A 20,349-nucleotide genomic window follows, 5' to 3' on the forward strand; every position below is an offset into this window, starting at 1 on the left:
TCTGATGAGTCCAAATTTGAGACCTTTGGTTCCAACCACCGTGTCTTTGTGCGACGCAGAAAAGGTGAACGGATGGACTCTACATGCCTGGTTCCCACCGTGAAGCATGGAGGAGGAGGTGTGATGGTGCTTTGCTGGTGACACTGTTGGGGATTTATTCAAAATTGAAGGTATACTGAACCAGCATGGCTACCACAGAATCTTGCAGCGGCATGCTCTTCCATCCGGTTTGCATTTAGTTGGACCATCATTTCTTTTTCAACAGGACAATGACCCCAAACACACCTCCAGGCTGTGTAAGGGCTATTTGACCAAGAGGGAGAGTGATGGGGTGCTACGCCAGATGACCTGGCCTCCACAGTCACCAGACATGAACCCAATCGAGATGGTTTGGGGTGAGCTGGACCGCAGAGTGAAGGCAAAAGGGCCAACAAGTGCTAAGCATCTCTGGGAACTCCTTCAAGATTGTTGGAAGACCATTTCTGGTGGCTACCTCTTGAAGCTCATCAAGAGAATGCCAAGAGTGTGCAAAGAAGTCATCAAAGCAAAAGGTGGCTACTTTGAAGAACCTAGAATATAAGACATATTTTCAGTTGTTTCACACTTTTTTTGTTAAGTATATAATTCCACATGTGTTAATTCATAGTTTTGATGCCTTCAGTGTGAATGTACAATTTTCATAGTCATGAAAATACAGAAAAATCTTTAAATGAGAAGGTGTGTCCAAACTTTTGGTCTGTACTGTATGTCACTTAGATTATTAAGAGCAGCAGTTATGATGGTATAACTGCTGCAGATTTAGCAGAGCTCAATTGTTAAGCTGTGTATAACTCATCCCACATCAGTTTTCTGTGTACATTGTATAGTAACAGTACAATGCTAATCAGTGCTGGGGATGTGGTTGGACTAGGAGGTACAAGACACCTAGTCCTGTTGTGATAATCTCCTGCTGATAAAACACTGATTGTATTGAAACTGTAAAACACAGCCCAGTAACTGGCTCACCACTGTAATCATCCTCTCTTTCACTACATCATGTTACTCTCAGATTACATAGCAAAAACCTGCTGGCAGGTTCCCCTTAATTTAGTTTTTCTTATTTCTGGGAAATTCTAACATAACCTCTGTTCTCTCATACAAACTTTCTTTGGTGGGTAGTATAGATTAGCCGGATTGTGCGATAAGACCTTGTAGCAATAACTTAAAGGGGTATTCTCATCTCCAAGGTCCCATCCCAATATGTAGTAGGTGTAATAATATTACCAAATACCTCCAATTACATATGTAGTATTGTTTTTCTGATTCGCTATGTCTTTCCTTTGTGAAGGCATTGCAGGACCTTAGGTATCCATGGTTATAACCACAAGCAACTAGCTGTCACTATATCAGTGGTCACAACCATGGATACCTAAGGTCCTGTATTGCCTGCACATGAGGAAAGAGACACAGCGAATCAGAAGAACTATACTACATTTCTAACTGGAGGTATTTGCTAATATCCTTATTACACCTATTATATATTGTGATAGGATCTTGGAGATGGGAATACCCCTTTAAATAGAACCCTTACATTTTTTATTTTTTTTTACCATCAAAGTCAGTGGAGTAATGAATGGAAAGAGATGTCACAGTTACAGTGATCCTCATTTCAGTCCACAGAAAACAAGGCTTCAGAATGAGAACAAAGTGAATGGTTGCTATTTTGTAGTTTTATTCCAGGCACTCCCACACAGTGCCTATTAAAGCCCACACCGTTCCTGTGCTACCCCTGGCAAACATTGTGAAAGTTAGACACTGTAATATAAAGCAACAAGATCATTATTTGTGGTATTTGTGGTTGGGTATGAAATTATAGCATATTACCACATTGTACTGGTAATTTACTGAAGCTTCCCTCAAAAAATTTTGGCAGCAATTTATTTTCTCTTGTTTTGTAAAAACAACAAACAAAAAAACCCCTCTAGAATTGTATGCCTAATTACAAGCATTTTTTATGCCCGTAGTTTTTATTAAGTTTTTTACTTTCATATAGAGAAGCCCATGGGAAAACTCATGAAAAAAATTGGCACACCCAGAAAATGTTGCCTTTAGAAAAGAACACACCCACAAAAAATCATATTGTAAAATAACACCACAATCAACGCTTTTTGTATTGCATTACATATTTTCCTGGTGACTTTCAGGTAACATTAGGCTGCAAAATATATTTCTGCAAAGAATATAGCAAAAAAAAAAATACAAAAAAGCAATGTGTGTGATGCCATGGTAAAGTGAGAATATATTTAGAGAGTCGGTTCAATTGATTTCTCATAAAAAAAAAACAAGCAGATATTAAAATCTGTTCCCCACTACAACGGTCTTCTAGTTTTGTGTTTTATACAATATTGCCTGGTTTGCGCCTGGAGTCAATAAAGAAAAGTGGACAATGTGTGAAATAACAGAAGTGTGCCCTGCAGTGTTTTTTTAGGGGAGTTAATTTACTGATTACATCTAATGCCCACCAATATCTTGATGTATGTAATTAGTATCAATCTAATGTAGTAGGAATTATTTAATTGAACTGGTATTACAGTCCAGTAGGTTATTAACTAGATTTGGGGTGAATCAGTTTGCTGGACCCCGTCTCTTTGGCCTCGTCACTAATCTCTGGACAGGAGCCATGTGAACTGCCGTGGACTTATTGTGCTTTTGGGTCAGTAGAGGTCTACGTCTTGGAGTTCAGACACAGAGACCTTTAACATTTAATGTGCCCCTTAGGCTGGGTTCACACTAGTATATTTCACAATCCGTATACAGATCACATTGCCTGACCTAGCGGTGGATCTCCGAATCTGAAACGTACAACTTATTTGTATTTGAGCCTATAAGTTCAGCTCGGAAGACCGGGGGTCAATCAGTGCATTGTGATCCACATATGGACCCTGAAATACACTCATGTTAACCCAGCCTTACTGTGGAAATTGAAACCTCAGTGTCTGCTGATAGCAAATCTTTGAACTCCTCAGGACTCTAGTGGCAACCAGTAATGGCTTCCTTTTCCTGCCATGTCCAGGTACTGTAGCCAGTGTTCCTACATCTTTGATATTGTAAACTCTTTTTCAGCTAGATCTCTGGAAACATTCAATGCATTCACTATCTTTTGTATCCTCTTCTTTGTTTATGCAAGGCAATGATCATGTTGGACCATTCTCTTAACTAGCCCATATTTCTTATATTCAATCAAATGTCATGGTCAGCAAACCCCTAGCCAGTTCAGGTATTTGATGTGTTTTATATCAAGCCTCACCTGATACAGCGAATGACACACCTCATTAGTAATAGGTGTGTGTGAGCAATTCACTGAAAAGGAAAATCAAATCCCTCCCAAAAAAAACATAACATAAAAAAGATACCTGGTCACAATACCAATATAGTGCAGGTTGCAAGCAAACCCCAATGATGTAATGCGGAGGCAGCACAGGTGCAAAATACTGATTAACAACCCCTCACACCAGAGGCATATGTATGGGTTCAGCTCAGGGAGGCGTAACCCTGATTACAACTATGGTGGTGCCCCCTGATAATAGATATAGGGGAACCTCAGCCGATGACCCAGCTGGTACTGAAAGAAAATAGCTATACAAAGACTGCTATATGGTGACCTTATAGTGATAGATACCAGTCCTGCAGAACATATAAGAGATAACAGTACAGTTACATATGGTGAATTATAGCTGATGTTCTTTCTGGTGGAGTTATTCACTTTTCTCGTCTTTTCCATCTGGCCCAGACAGACATGACAACTTCTCCAGCCACAACTTGTCTGTAGAGATTACAACAAAGACACAGCTGACCTCTCACATTTCCAGCACCATCCCCATCTATTCCCAGCCTGCACAAACTCCTCATCCTGCGGACACCCCAATACTGAGCCACTGCTGTATGTGTCCCTATTACTGCACCTACTGAGTGGTACAAAAACAGTGTTCCAGTTGGTTCCTCGCATAGTAATGTCACATCTGTGCAGCTTACAAAGTAAAACGCCTTCTTTGTTTCCTCTAGATGGTAAAACAGACCTTTTAGAATATATTAATGCCCTGTACAAGTGCCCACATTTTGCCCCCTAGAAAAACTAATAATGTCCCCTGTATGTAACTTTGACTGTCACAATACCATAAGTGTCCACTTTACTTTAATAAAGTCTCCTAAGGCTTCCTCTGTACGGCTCCCCTCTACACAATGTCGCCACAGCTCTCTTGTACACAGTATGATGTCTCCATAGCTCCCCTCTATACAGTATGATGTCCCTACAGCTCCACTATAGACTGTATAATGCTCTGAAAACTATGATGCCTCCATAGTAGCCACCACATTTTATGATGGCCCCTTAGTAGCCGCCACACTGTACGATGCACCTACAAAAGTCCCTAAACTGTATGATGACCTCCACAGTAGTTCAAACAATATATTCTCCTCCATGGTAGCACTCACTCTGTAGGAGGGCCTCTTTAGTAGCCACCACTCCGTATGAGGGCCCGTTTAGTAACCCCATCACTGTATCATGGCCCCCATAGTAGCCCCCACACTAATATGACCCCATTAGTAGCCCCATACATTATAAGCTATACATACTCCCGGGCCAGTGAGCTCTGCCTCGCTCTCTATACACTTGTATAGATGAGGTCCTCTAGTCGGCCGCCCACAAGACAGCTACGTCACTAGACAGGGTGTGGCCTTGGTTCTATACAAGTGTATGGAGCAAGGCTGCGTCCCCCTGCCGGGATATGTATAACTCATACATACCCTCTAATCCCGGCTCAGAAACTGGCGAATCCCTGCAGTGCACAGTGCGTGTGCTGGGGGGGATTCATAAGTCTGCAGTCACACAGAGTGACTGCAGACTTATCGGTTTTGACTGGATAACCCCTTTAATTTTGTGTTACTTTTGGAGAAACCTCTTATTAGTTGTCTTGTTTCATCAGTTTATCCACTTTGCATGCATTGCGGTATTTCAATATATAATCCTTGTTAAAAATCTTTGCCTAAACCACAGCACTAAAAAATGAATAGGCAAGTACTGACACTTTCATTTCCTACCAACTCTTCCACGTCACTTCTATTACTCGTCATTTCTTATCATTTGCATCCTATCAGTAGGATCATTTTTTGATTTTTTCCTATGAATATTTTGCAAATATGTACCAGTCTTTGTGGTTATGCCAGGTCATTCATTCTGTGGTGTTTTAATATGTGTTTTTACAGTTATACCACAATACCTCAGCTCCTTCCCATAGTTATTTAGTTATTTCTTTACGGTGAAATCACAACTTCTATTAGAAATGGTGGCGATGAATGTGTATTCCAGAAGGAAAATGTAATTCTTGTCTTTCTCTTGTAGACAGGAGCATCAGTCGCTGCTTGAGAAACTCTCCGCTTTGGAGAAAAAGGTCATTGTTGGAGGAGTAGATTTGTTGGCCAAGGCAGAGGAACAGGAGAAACTTTTGGATGAATCAAACCAGGAGCTTGAAGAGCGGAGAAGGCGAGCAGAGAAACTTCGGAGGGAGTTGGAAGAGAAGGAGGTTGGTGATTGAGGCTGTGGGTAGAAAACAATGGGCGTGCATCCACAATAATAATTTTTCTTTTTATTGTGGGCCATTATAAGCTCGCCTAGCATGCTGCTCATCCAAGTTACACAAGTATTTGTCACATCCATACATGTGTCTAACATGGTTCACCTTGTTAAATCTTTTCTTTTTTTATAGCAAGAGCGGCTAGATATTGAGGAGAAATACACAAGTTTACAGGAGGAGGCCCAGGGTAAAACCAAAAAACTGAAGAAAGTATGGACTATGCTCATGGCGGCGAAGTCTGAGGTTTGTCATTGTTACCTTACAACTGAATATAATGCCGGACTACAGTGCTATGTCAATCATTGTAATTTAATTTTGTGCTGGTCCTTATTAGTGGAATATGAAATGCTACATTTTTAACAGCTTTACTTAGCATATTAGAGGGTTCACTATGTCCAATGTGTAGGAACAAGTGCTAACAAGCAAATTGCTTCTTCGGATAGGAAGAGGACAGGAACCTGGTGCCTTCCATTGGATGTAGCAATCATAAAAGTCCATACCGACCCCATTATAGGGCCTTGCCACAGGACTCGGGATAGGAAGCCAAACCAGACATTCCATGTGCAGACATGTGTTTCAGGGTGTTTGTCCTTCATCAGTGCAAAGCAGGAGGCTGGGTGAGACGCTGTGACAATTGTTTTAACAGGTAAAATTTCTCATTGTGGAGAGTGAAATTTTAAATTCCCAGAGGGAGATTACATTGCCTATAAGTCTTTTTACACCGACTTGGCACTCTCTACAAACAAAAACTGTACCCCTTAGAAACTTAAATGATTAATAAATATAGAAATTCACCAAAACTCAAACATTATCCCAGCAATTCCGTCTTTCATCCAGTGTGGGTGTAAGATACTGAACCCATTCTATACATGGAAGGTACCAGATTCATTATACCTGGATCCTGCCTCTAATGACAGCAATTTGAGCTAGCTCTGATCACTGCTGTATAATCATTTGATGATTCAGTTGTCTTATTCGCGCAACCATTGCCCTCCTCCCCTCGATGAGATTGCAGGGTGCCTATTGGTTACCATCATGGCTGCAGGGGACATATGGAGGGCCACTTAACAACTGTGACGGCTAAAAATTAAATGAACTTGAATAAAGTATTGCAGTTTAGATCTGCCCTCTTTTCCCAATTTAAAAATAAAACCATTAGAAAAATAAATAATAAACACATTTAGTATCCATGATATCTGCAAAAGTCTGATCTCTGAAAATATAAAATTAACCATTATGGTAAAAAAAAACGTAAAGAAAGAAAAAACCAAACAACTGAATTTTCCTTTTTTAGCCATCTTTCATTCTAAAAAAAATAGAAGAAAAAATTGTCAAAACATCTTATGTACTCTATCTACAATGCTTCCAAGAAAAGCTACAGCTCACTACCACAAGAGTAAGCCCTCACACAGCTCCATCGACAGAAAAAGTAAATCGTAACACAAACTAATTTTTTTTTTTTTTTACTACAAAACTACAAATTTTTTACACCTCTAAAAAAAAATAAAAATAAAATCTTGCCATAGTTGTACTGACCTGAAGGATTATATTGCCGTGTTATTTTTACAGCACAATGTACCCCATAAAAATGAAACCCAAAGAAGGAATTGCATTTTTTTTCCACTATTTCACATCACCTGAAATGTTTTTTTTCCATTTTTCAGTACATTCTATGGTAGAGGTAATGGTGTTATTCATTAATTACAACCTACATAGCATATAATCAGTCCTATGTCGACTGAAAAATTTTAAGTCATGGCTCTTGAAAATAAGGTGAAAAATAAATGAAAATTTCCTTGGCTGGAAGATGTTAATCTCATTTTGCATCACATTAAAATTAAAACTGCTAAGTATTTAAATAAATCTGTGTGAGAAGTACTCGGCTATTTTCCCCTTCTTCCTTCTCGCTGTTCTTTGTCTGGCGCTAAGACTACTGGCTGCAGCAGAAGCCTCTCTGCTATGCACTGTGTCCAGTTGATTGCTGAACCCCACTCCTTGGCAAAGGGGCAGGTGTTCAGCCAAATATAGAACTGATCAAAAACTCCTTTTTTTTTTAAACTGTTTCAGTGTCATGCAGAAAATGTTGCAGTCTAAAGATGCAGTTAGGCTATGTACACACATTTAAATTTTTTTATGCTTTTTTTTTTATGCAAATTTTCAGCTGCATTTTACAGTACCAGCAAAGTCTATGAGATTCCAGAAATCTCATGCACACACATTGGTTTTTGTTTGAGCAGTATTTTGTGCTTTGCACGTTTTTTTTTTTTTTTTTTTTACAGAATAGAGCATGTCACTTCTTTCAGGGTTTTTTCAGTGTTTTCACCCATTGAAAGTAATGGGTAGTGAAAAAAAGCCTAGTGTAAACATAGCTATCAGGTTTTGCAGCGTTTTAGTGAAAAAAAAGCAAGCACAACAGTATGTGAAACTCATTTATTTTTGTGATTTTACCATCATTAGTGATCAGTAAACATTGGCTGAGCTAGGTGTGAGATTGAACAATACCTGTGGCCCAGGGAAGTGTGAAATTGAACAATGCCTGGCAGACCATAGTGTAAAAAATAAATAGTGTCCTACAAATGCAATGCACTGCCAATGTCTTACATAGTTACATAGTTTATAAGGCTGAAAAAAGACAAGCGTCCATCCAGTTCAGCCTATTTCTTGTGCACTGCAGCTATTCCGCAGCGTTGATCCAGGGGAAGGCAAAAAAACCCATGCGGTATAGGCCAATTTACATCATTGAGGAAAACTTCACTTCCCGAGTCCAATCTGGCAGTCAGATTAAATCCCTGGATTAATTAACTATCACTAAGCATAAGATGTAATTTTATTGTTCTCAAGAAAGGCGTCCAGGCCTCTCTTGAACTCATTAAGTGAGTTGGACATCACCACTTCCTCTCCCAGAGAGTTCCAGAGTCTCACGGCTCTGACCGTAAAGAATCCCCTTCTATGCTGGTGCAGGAACCTCCTTTCCTCCAGACGCATAGTGTGCCCCCTCGTCTTTGTGACCATCCTTGGTATAAACAGGTCATGGGAGAGATCTCTGTACTGCCCCCTGATGTATTTATACATGTTTATGAGGTCTCCCCTAAGCCTTCTCTTTTCCAACGTAAATAGGCCTAATTTTGACAACCTCTCTGGGTATTCTAGTCCCTCCATTCCCTTTATTACCTTAGTCGCCCTCCTTTGTACCCTCTCTAGCTCCAATATGTCTTTCCTGAGCACCGGAGCCCAGAACTGTGCACAATATTCTAAGTGCGGCCTTACCAGCGCTTTATACAGAGGAAGAACAATGTTCTCATCATATGCCCCTGTTCCTCTTATGATGCATGCCATGACTCTATTTGCCTTCGCAGCTGCTGCCTGACACTGGGCACTCCAATTTAATTTGCTGTTAACCAAGACGCCCAGGTCCTTCTCCATGTCAGATTTCCCCAACGGTTTCCCATTTAATATGTATGGGTGACTGCTGTTTTTCTTTCCCATGTGCATGACCTTACATTTATCGGCATTGAACCGAAAAACTATTCCTAAACAATTCACCTTCCAGCCCCCCCCCCCCCCCATTACATTTGAAAGTTTGGTTAATATAGTTTCACATTTGTCTTGCATTGGTGACCTGTGTTCATGCTTCTGTGCTGAAGCAAACCTGAACTTTGGGATCCTGAAAAATGCACCAAAACCTGCATTTTTGATCCAGCTTCTTTCCTGGCAAGAGATCAGGTTTTGCTGCAGAAAAAAATACTGAAAACAAGGCAATGTGTGAACATAGCCTTATACAAGAAAATAATTGGTGAAGGCTCGTTCCCGATTATCAACATATGTAAACATGCCACTGATCACCCATATGTCTGGTGTTTGGATCATTTCTATTGGAGGAAAAAAAAATCATCATTGTGGTCAGCATATCGCCCCGTGTACCCGTGTAAGAAATGTTGGTATATGAGGAAAGAATGATCTATTTCTGCCCGTCTGTATTCATCTGCCTGTGTAAATATGCCTGTAAGTGAGAATTGTTCAACTAGTATATAGTCAGTGGGTTGGAATATTTTTTTCCATTATTTAAACTTTCCACTTTAATTTCTAGGTTTAGTGTTCCTTTAATAAGACAGTTGTGCCTGGATATTGGATTTTATATTACTTGAACTGTATTTAATTCCGCAAAGATTTAAAGCATAGCATACTACTACGGTCTTGTTTCCCTGATACAGTAGGGAGGCTTTATACCAATAGTCGAATTCCCTTAAGGGAAGAAGAAAAATTGCGCATTCTGAGCATATTAAGTTTAAAAAAAAGAGCTTAAAATAATCAAAAACAGGGAATTTGCTCCCCTGATGGAATTGTGCATATGTGGGCACAATTCCTAGACATGCATGAAATAAATCCAATAGCTGCAGCCGACCTGGTGTGCCGGTGGAAATTTCTCCAAGGGAGTTCTTGCAGTGCGTAGTGAGGGTGAAGATACCAGGTGAAGGGCGCTCCCACGGTAACAGTTGTAATGATATTACCAAAAAAGTTCCAAAAGAATAAAAGAAAATAAAAATGTATTTAAAAACACAACGCGTTTCGGCTGTATCCAGCCTTCCTCAGGTGTCTGGAGGTTGGTCAGTATACTGGGCTCATATATACCTATCCCCATATGTTTGGTATCTACAAACTCATAAAGAGGACTGAGGGTGTGTCAGTGCACTTTAGAAAAAGAAGTGCCAGTGCACTGACATGCTCTCATGCATTTCCAGATTTCTCATGACTGGCACATCGGATCTCTACAAAAAATGTATTTTTATTGGGAGACAAGTGCCTACACAGACATACCACAAATTCCATATGTAATAATGTGCTGACAGCTTCCCTTTAATCGGGGTAAATAAGCCGATCACTGGGCCAGCTTCAAAGTATTGTGAAAGAGTTGTTGTATGGAGACATTTTTTAAGCTTTGAACAAAAACTGTGTTAAATATAAATTAAAGTCTATAGGGACGTGAGCACTTGATTTCTTCAAAAGTTTAATTAGGAGCTAACATGAACTCTTTTTACAAAATGCCAATAGGAAATGGGATCCTTGTGTACTCGCACACCCTAGGAAACCACATTTTGTGCAGAAAGTTGATGTCATAAAGTATCTTTCTTGTAATTTTAGTGGGTATTCACATGATAAGACGTGATGACATATTGTTTATGATCCGTCTGCATTGGCAAAGGACATCTGTGACCATATCTCTGGAAACTCCTCAAATGTAATTATGAAACCAGTGGGACTTTTACTTATTTTTTTATTTGATGTCTTGGCTGCAAATTCCATTCTAAGTCCTATTTTCTGTAAAAAGGCATAAAGGTACAGGATCCATGTGTAAATACATCAGTGGCAATAGAAAAATCTCCCATAAATTTTGTAGCACTTATCAATGATGAACCTACCAAAGCCAAGGAATGCGGCTTGTCAGCTGTAATGCCTTCATGATCTCCGCTAATCAGTAGCTGACATTTCACCTTCTTCTTCCATTCAATACACATTACAGCATATTGTATGAAGGAGTGCTTCTCAAACTGTGGGGCTGGTCTCACCGGCGAGGCATCGGCTAGTTGGTGAGGGGTGGAGGACCCTTTTCATAGTGATCATACTTTGCCTAGTCCTTTTTATGGCTGAAGCAGTATGTAGTTTAGAAGCATAATTTACTCAGTTTAGAAGTATTTTAATGAATTATTAGCTTTAGGAGAGAAAAAAAAACCTGAGATTTTTAATTTAATGATGGACGTCCATCTTGTGGGATAATTTGAGATGTTACCCTCTGACGGAGCTTTTGGTAACAGTGGTTTATCTCGGTTTCATTTTTTCATAGATGGCTGACCTGCAACAAGAACACCAACGGGAAATAGAGGGGTTATTGGAGAATATCAGGCAGCTGAGTCGTGAGCTTCGACTTCAGATGATCATTATTGATAATTTTATTCCACAGGATTATCAGGTAAGGCCGTAATTGTTCATTAACCATTCACACTTGTGATGCACAAAATCTGTTATATTAAGGGGTCAGGATATTTTTTTCCATTAGAGGAGGGGCACGATACATAACCATACTGAGGACTAGGTTGTCCTTTTTACCACGCCATAAGGTTGCAGTAAAACTTAACTGTGTCTCGATCTGGGATAACAAATGCTATAAAAGTATACATAAGTCTTTCATTATTGGGACTCCCACTTATCGAGGGAAAACCTAGAACCAGCCTACTGGGTGGGAGAGAGCAGTATATGTACATGGCCACTTCATCATTTCCTCTTCCCCTCTCTGAACCCACAAGGGCCATACACTATAAGTCTTAGTAAGGATTACCTCCATGCCATATTACTCTAAAGCTCCTAGATATGGCCAATGCTGGCCTGTGAGGACAATGCATTACACAAGACCTATATTGGTCCCTCAGACATGCGTGAAGTACTTGCACTTTTAAAAAGGTTGACCAGCCTGATAGTAAAAAAGGGTTAAAATGTTTTGTTTAAGCTTCCTCTATTTTTCAATTGTGAAAGCTGTTACAATGTCCTGATTACTGAGTCATTCTGCATTACTTCCCCCTATTCTCACCAGCCAATACTGTGTGGACATGTAGTTTCTGACCTTCCGAGTCAGAACGAACTGGGTACAGTTCTTTCTTGCTCATCCAACCCTCATAGGTGGCTAATATAGAATTCATAGAAAAAAGAGAGGGGTCGCTCACTGGTCTATTCGGGTGCTCTGAAGAAAAGAGTAATCTCAATTGCAAAAAGAACTTCGGCACTCCATACATGAAAATATAAGAAATATTGTATCTAGACTAATGTCACTTTGAAAAATGAAGTTTTTTTGCGCATAATTTGGCCAATTCATGTGTGCCCATCAACCACGACAAGGTCACCTTCGTATGATGGGAAACTACGCTACGCTACCACTGGATATGCCACTCGTGTTTCATGTATGGAGTGCCGAAGTTCTTTTTGCAATTAATATAGAATTCATACAGCAATTCACAGTTTACCTCTAAGAGTATGTTCACACTTAGCACTTTTGGTGTGTTTTTATTCATTTATCTTTTTCTACATTCAAAATGTAGGTGAATGCCAGAAAATTAAAAGAGAACTAGAGATAAAGGCGAAATAAATAGTAAAATTTTAATTCTTTATTAAATACAACTATACTATTAATTAATATAGACAGTGCATAACAAATTTTTGTGAAAAAAAAAGTTGTAGAAACAAGAAAAAGGGAATAAGTATAAAGTAGCCTATGTGGGCCAGTACAGAGACATAAATGGGCGAGATTGATGGGGAAAATTAAAAAACCTATATAAATAGGATATTAGTAAGGTGTTGGTTAAATAGCATCATAGACCCTAATATGTTACCATGTACAGCGGCATGTAAAAGTTTAGGCACCCCTCGTCAAAATTACTATTTTATAACCATAAGCAATTAAACTTGTAAAAATGTCACATGTGATTGTCCTGAGGAAGGAGCCGGATTTGACTCTGAAAACGTGTTGACAAATAAACCACCATTTTTATTAATTTGTTCTATGATTTGTTTCTGAATCAGCAGCGCACGTGCAGTCCACTTACTCTGGCTTTCTATTATATACAAATCTGTGGACGTTGCAGCGGCTGACAACTAAGCTATGATATTAATGAATGTGTTCCTTCCCCTGATGATGCCATGTAAACGGTGAAACATGTAGGGGGGACTCACTATTTTAATCATTTTGCCCTGTTTTGCTTATAAATAATAGCAACCGGGATGCCATTTATTGAGAATTAGTAGTTGGAGTGTCTCAATATAAAAGCTGCACACCAGCAAGCCACTTCTTTTCAACACCCTCCTTTATGTACTGTATGTACATTAAAAAGCTTTAACTCCTGTTAGTGAGGGATATTTAGTGCAGGTTCTCCCCTTCTGGTCTCAACTTTGTACATATACTTACCCCTTAATACGTATTACCCATTCCTTATTACTAGTCCTGTTCATTACTCTTTACTTGCTTATACCCGGCTGTATGCACTTCACACGTGCACTGTTCTTTGCCTGATGCTGGAGCGCCCATCACAGGGACTGGCGGCCTGGACAGTGCGCATGATTGGAAGTGGCGTCATTGAGATGTCGTCACTTCCGCTTGCTTGCACACTGCACATACCAGTTCCCTGGGCGCCGCCATCACTCGGGGGGACATCATGATGAACGCGAATCACATGTGGCCATGGTACGCACAAGTATATATATCCCTCCATTCTCAATACTCTACTTGTCCTGACGAAGTTGACTTGCACAACTAAACGCGCATCGAGGTTCTCTCCTTGTTCGACAATACACTTTCCATGTCTACAGGTATTTATTTAATAATATTCTGAATTACATTTCCTAATACCAGATCCTGGAAAATTTTATAGGATAAAATTAGGATGAAAGGGTAATCATTATTAATATACTATGATCCTATTGATTGTGTATTACTACACTGCTTTATTATGTACATGGTAACGTATTAGGGTCTTTGATGCTATTTACCATTATACTGTATGGAGGGCTGTGTGGGGATTACAGTTGGAGAATCATACTGTGAAGGGTTCACCATTCTTTGTCGGGGGGATTGAGGGAGAGGGGTTACAGTAGGGTCATCATACCGTGCATGTGGAGGAATTTACTGTGGGGGTATAATGGGCCATATGCTTTTTACTGCTCTTAAATAACATATTATATTATTCTAAGATCAATTAATTAAAATGTACTTTGTTCGAGGGACAACCCCTTTAACCCCTTTAAAGCCCATGAGGTATTAATACGCGTCTGTGCCCTGGGCTTTAAGAACCTGATCCGTATTAGTACGTCATGGCGATCGCACGCGCACACATCCTGTGCGGGCGCGATCACCGCCCAGTGTCAGCTGATTTTCACAGCTGACACCCGGTACTATATGCAGGGAGCGGTCCCGCACCGCTCTCGGCACATTAAACCCCGCAATCCTGCGATCGAAGTCGATCGCAGAATTGCGGTAGCAAGGGGAGGTGATCGGGATACTCACCTCCTCTTCCGGCCTCCAGTTCTGTCTGCCGCGGCTTCCTGGATGTTGCCATGACGACCCGATGTTTTCATGACAACATCCGGGTCACCCGACAGCAGAAAGATTTTTTGGTCATGCGCAGTGCATGACCAAACTATCTTCTCACTGTGCCGCGCTGACAGCCTGCATGGCACAGGGATGGTGCTCCATTCCTGTGCTATGTAGGCGATCAGAATAAAAAAAGTGAAAGTCCCAGAGTGGGACAAAGTAAAAAAGTTAAAAAAAAAGTATCAGAAAGTGGGGAAAAAAATATTGTAAAAATATTTTAAAAAAATAATCCACCAAAAATAAAAATATAATGTACCCATCAATAAATATTATTATGAAAAAAACAAAAAAACAAACAAAAGTACACATATTTGGTATTGCCGCGTCCGGAACGACGCGGCTCCATTCCTGTGCTATGTAGGCGATCAGAATAAAAAAAGTGAAAGTCCCAGAGTGGGACAAAGTAAAAAAGTTAAAAAAAAAGTATCAGAAAGTGGGGAAAAAAATATTGTAAAAATATTTTAAAAAAATAATCCACCAAAAATAAAAATATAATGTACCCATCAATAAATATTATTATGAAAAAAACAAAAAAACAAACAAAAGTACACATATTTGGTATTGCCGCGTCCGGAACGACCTGACCTATAAAACTGTCCCACTAGTTAACCCCTTCAGTGAACACGGTAAAAAAAAAAAAAAAAAGAAAGCAAAAAACAATGCTTTATCATCATACTGCCAAACAAAAATGGAATAACACGCGATCAAAAAGACGAATATAAATAGAAATGGTACCGCTGAAAACGTCATCTTGTTCCGCAAAAAACAAGCCGCCATACAGCTCCATCTTCCGAAAAATCAAAAAGTTATAGCTCTCAGAATAAAGCGATGCAAAAAAATATTTTTTTCTATAAAATAGCTTTTATTGTGTAAAAGCGCCAAAACATAGAAAATAAATTTTACCACACGCGGAGCAGAGTAAAAAAATGTAAAAAAACACAATTCCTGAATTGTTGGTTTTTGTTTATTCTGCCTCCCAAAAATCGGAATAGAAAGCGATCAAAAAATGTGACGTGCCTGAAAATGGCACCAATAAAAAACGTCAACTCATCCCGCAAAAAACAAGCAGTCACATGACTCAGTCAGCCAAAATATGGAAAAATTATAGCTCTCAAAATATGGCGATTCAAAAACTAGATTTTACAAAAAAATGCGTCTTTTAGTGTGTGACAGCTGTCAATCATAAAAACCCGATATGATTCTGGTATCTCTGTAGTCGCACCGACCTGAAGAATAAAGTTGTCTAATCACTTATACCGCACTAGGAACGGCTTAAAAAATAAACGTTGGGGTTGGGGTTAGGGTTGTGGGTTTTTTTTTTTTTTCAAAAGTAAAAAAAAAAAAAAAGATGACGATATGGCAACTAGTGTTGAGCGCAAGTGCTCGTTATTTTAGTTTACATCGGGTGCTTGGGTATGCATGGAGTATCGTGGGTGCTCGTGTGACATGCTCGAGTCTCTGCCCCATATGCTTCGCGGCCAAAAAAACCTCGCAGGGATTGCCTGGCATGCACGAGCGATCCCCCGCATGTTTTTTTTTGGGTGTCTAATAACCGTGAAACATGTGGGCGGGGACTCGAGCATGTCACTCGAGCACCCTTAATACATTGTGCATACCTGAGTACCCAATGCAAACTCAAGTAGCGAGCACTTGCGCTCAAGACTAATGACAACTTATTCAATATGATGACCTAATGTTATCAAATTCTGTGTCGTACCTCTGGGTTCAAAATGTTCACTATACCCCTTGATAAAATCGTTAAGGGGTGTAGTTTCCAAAATGGGGTCACTTGTTTCCACTATTTAGGCACATCAAGGGCTCTCCAAACGCGACATGGCGTCCGCTCTCTATTCCAGCCAATTTTGCGTTCAAAAAGTCACACAGTGCTCCTTCCCTTCTGAACTCTGCCGTGCGCCCAAACACTGTATTTTCCCCACATATGGGGTATTGGTGTACTCAGGAGAAATTGCACAAAAATTTTTGGGGTCCATTTTCCCCTCTTACCCTTGTGAAAATAAAAAAATTGGGGCTAAAACCTCATTTTTGTGGAAAAAGTTTGATTTTTTTATTTTCACGGCTCCATGTTATAAACTTCTGTAAAGGACTTGGGGGTTCAAAGTGCTCACCACACATCTAGATAAGTTCCCTAAGGGGTCTAGTTTCCAAAATGGTGTCACTTGTGCCTAAACAGTGGAAACCCCCCACATCAGGGGCTCCCCAAATGCAACATGGAGTCCGCTAATTATTCAAGCAAATTTTACATTCAGAAAGTCAAATGGCGCTCCTTCCTTTTTCGAACCCTGCCGTGCGCCCAAACAGTGGTTTTTCCCCACATAATGGGGTATCTGCATGCCCAGGGGAAATTGCACAACAATTTTTGGGGTCCACTTTTTCCTGTTACCCCTGCGAAAAAAAAAAAATTGGGTCTAAAGTAACATTTTTGTGAAAAAAGTTAAATGTTCATTTTTTTCTTCCACATTCCAAAAATTCCTGTGAAGCACCTGAAGGGTTAATAAAGTTCTTGAATGTGGTTTTGAGCACCTTGAGGGGTGCAGTTTTTAGAATGGTGTCACTTTTTGGGTATTTTCTGTCATAAAGACCCCTCAAAATCACTTCAAATATGATGTGGTCCCTAAAAAAAAATGGTTTTGTAAATTTTGTTGGAAAAATGAGAAATCGCTGGTCAACTTTTAAGCCTTATAGCTCCCCAATAATAAAAAAAAAAATTGGGTTCCAAAATTGTGCTCATGTAAAGTAGACATGTGGGAAATGTTATTTATTAACTATTTTGTGTGACATATCTCTCTGATTTAAGGGCATAAAAATTCAAATTTTGAAAATTGCAAAATTTTCAAATTTTTGCCAAATTTCCGTTTTTTTCACAAATAAACGCAAGTGATATCGAAGAAATTTTACCACTATCATGAAGTACAATATGTCATGAAAAAACAATCTCAGAATCAGGGGGATCCGTTGAAGCGTTCCAGAGTTATTACCTCATAAAGTGACAGTGGTCAGAATTGTAAAAATTGGCCTGGTCATTAACGTGCAAACCACCTTGGGTTGTAAAGGGGTTAAAGTTGTTTCCATATAAAATAGTTTGTTATATTTCATGATGAGGAAAAACGTCCTCAGTTGTAGACATTTTTTAATGAACATAAAATTTGGCCCCCTACTTTGTCCAAGCTTTTAATGTTGGCCTTATGTGTATTTGAGTTTGACATCCCTGATCTAGGCCTTTTTATTTTAAAATCAATCTCGCCCATATATGTCTCTGGACTGGCCCACATAGGTTACTTTATACCTAATCCCCTTTTTTGTTTCTACAACTTTTTTTCACAACAATGTATGTACTGTCTTATATCAGGGTTGTCAAACTCAAACACACAAAGTGCCAAAATGAAAAACTTGGACAAGGTCTCTGGCCAAAAAGTATACAGAATAATGGGCCCCACAAAGTCCTCCATACAGTATAATGGGCCCCACATAGTCCTCCGTACAGTATAATGGGCCCCACATAGTCCTCCGTACAGTATAATGGGCCCCACATAGTCCTCCGTACAGTATAATGGGCCCCACATAGTCCTCCGTACAGTATAATGGGCCCCACATAGTCCTCCGTACAGTATAATGGGCCCCACATAGTCCTCCGTACAGTATAATGGGCCCCACATAGTCCTCCGTACAGTATAATGGGCCCCACATAGTCCTCCGTACAGTATAATGGGCCCCACATAGTCCTCCGTACAGTATAATGGGCCCCACATAGTCCTCCGTACAGTATAATGGGCCCCACATAGTCCTCCGTACAGTATAATGGGCCCCACATAGTCCTCCGTACAGTATAATGGGCCCCACATAGTCCTCCGTACAGTATAATGGGCCCCACATAGTCCTCCGTACAGTATAATGGGCCCCACATAGTCCTCCGTACAGTACAATGGGCCCCACATAGTCCTCCGTACAGTATAATGGGCCCCACATAGTCCTCCGTACAGTATAATGGGCCCCACATAGTCCTCCGTACAGTATAATGGGCCCCACATAGTCCTCCGTACAGTATAATGGGCCCCACATAGTCCTCCGTACAGTATAATGGGCCCCACATAGTCCTCCGTACAGTATAATGGGCCCCACATAGTCCTCCGTACAGTATAATGGGCCCCACATAGTCCTCCGTACAGTATAATGGGCCCCACATAGTCCTCCGTACAGTATAATGGGCCCCACATAGTCCTCCGTACAGTATAATGGGCCCCACATAGTCCTCCGTACAGTATAATGGGCCCCACATAGTCCTCCGTACAGTATAATGGGCCCCACATAGTCCTCCGTACAGTATAATGGGCCCCACATAGTCCTCCGTACAGTATAATGGGCCCCACATAGTCCTCCGTACAGTATAATGGGCCCCACATAGTCCTCCGTACAGTATAATGGGCCCCACATAGTCCTCCGTACAGTATAATGGGCCCCACATAGTCCTCCGTACAGTATAATGGGCCCCACATAGTCTTCCGTACAGTATAATGGGCCCCACATAGTCCTCCGTACAGAATAATGGGCCCCACATAGTCCTCCGTACAGAATAATGGGCCCCACATAGTCCTCCGTACAGAATAATGGGCTACATAGTCCTCCGTACAGAATAATGGGCTCCACATAGTCCTCCGTACAGAATAATGGGCCCCACATAGTCCTCCGTACAGAATAATGGGCCCCACATAGTCCTCCGTACAGAATAATGGGCCCCACATAGTCCTCCGTACAGTATAATGGGCCCCACATAGTCCTCCGTACAGTATAATGGGCTCCACATAGTCCTCCGTACAGAATAATGGGCTCCACATAGTCCTCCGTACAGAATAATGGGCTCCACATAGTCCTCCGTACAGAATAATGGGCTCCACATAGTCCTCCGTACAGAATAATGGGCTCCACATAGTCCTCCGTACAGAATAATGGGCTCCACATAGTCCTCCGTACAGAATAATGGGCTCCACATAGTCCTCCGTACAGAATAATGGGCTCCACATAGTCCTCCGTACAGAATAATGGGCTCCACATAGTCCTCCGTACAGAATAATGGGCTCCACATAGTCCTCCGTACAGAATAATGGGCTCCACATAGTCCTCCGTACAGTATAATGGACCCACATAGGGGTGGCTTTTCTGGTGTCGTGGGCCAAATAAAACCACCCTGCGGGCCAGATTTGGCCCACTGGCCGGAGTTTGACATGTGTGTTCTATATTAATTAATTGTATCTTTTGGATTTTATAAAGAATTATATTTTTACTATTTATTTGGGCTTTATCTCCATTTCTCTTTTCGGTTACATATTGCTTTTTGGGAGATACATTGTTTTACATATATAGAAATTTTTTTGGTATTCCAATGCCAGAAAACAGCAGCGGAAATAGTTTTTGTGCCTTTTTTGCTTGCTAATCTATTTGAACTGAATGTGTAAAGCTGCAGTAAAAATGCTGAAAGAATAGACATACTGCATTTGTTAAAAAAAAACACATCCCAGGTCAGAAATTGCTCCCTGTAAATTTAATTTTTAGAAACAAATCTTTAAGAAACCTTTTAAGAGGTGTGAACAAGCCCTA

At 40.3% G+C, this 20,349-nt stretch overlaps 1 protein-coding gene across 2 annotated transcripts in view; it reads left to right on the forward strand.

Moving 5' to 3' along the window:
- Positions 1–20,349, forward strand: part of KIF3A (kinesin family member 3A) — a 93,767-nt gene that overhangs the window by 54,054 nt on the left and 19,364 nt on the right. For both annotated transcript variants that reach the window (XM_073651235.1, XM_073651236.1), the window contains 3 exons: positions 5,378–5,558; positions 5,742–5,852; positions 11,449–11,574. In XM_073651235.1, coding sequence (XP_073507336.1) covers positions 5,378–5,558; positions 5,742–5,852; positions 11,449–11,574 — 418 coding nt within the window. The remainder of the gene's footprint in view (positions 1–5,377; positions 5,559–5,741; positions 5,853–11,448; positions 11,575–20,349) is intronic.

The sequence above is a fragment of the Phyllobates terribilis genome, unplaced genomic scaffold (genome assembly GCF_046119375.1).
Source record: "Phyllobates terribilis strain yellow unplaced genomic scaffold, ASM4611937v1 Scaffold_11__3_contigs__length_659146591, whole genome shotgun sequence".
Taxonomy (NCBI): Eukaryota; Metazoa; Chordata; class Amphibia; order Anura; family Dendrobatidae; genus Phyllobates; species Phyllobates terribilis.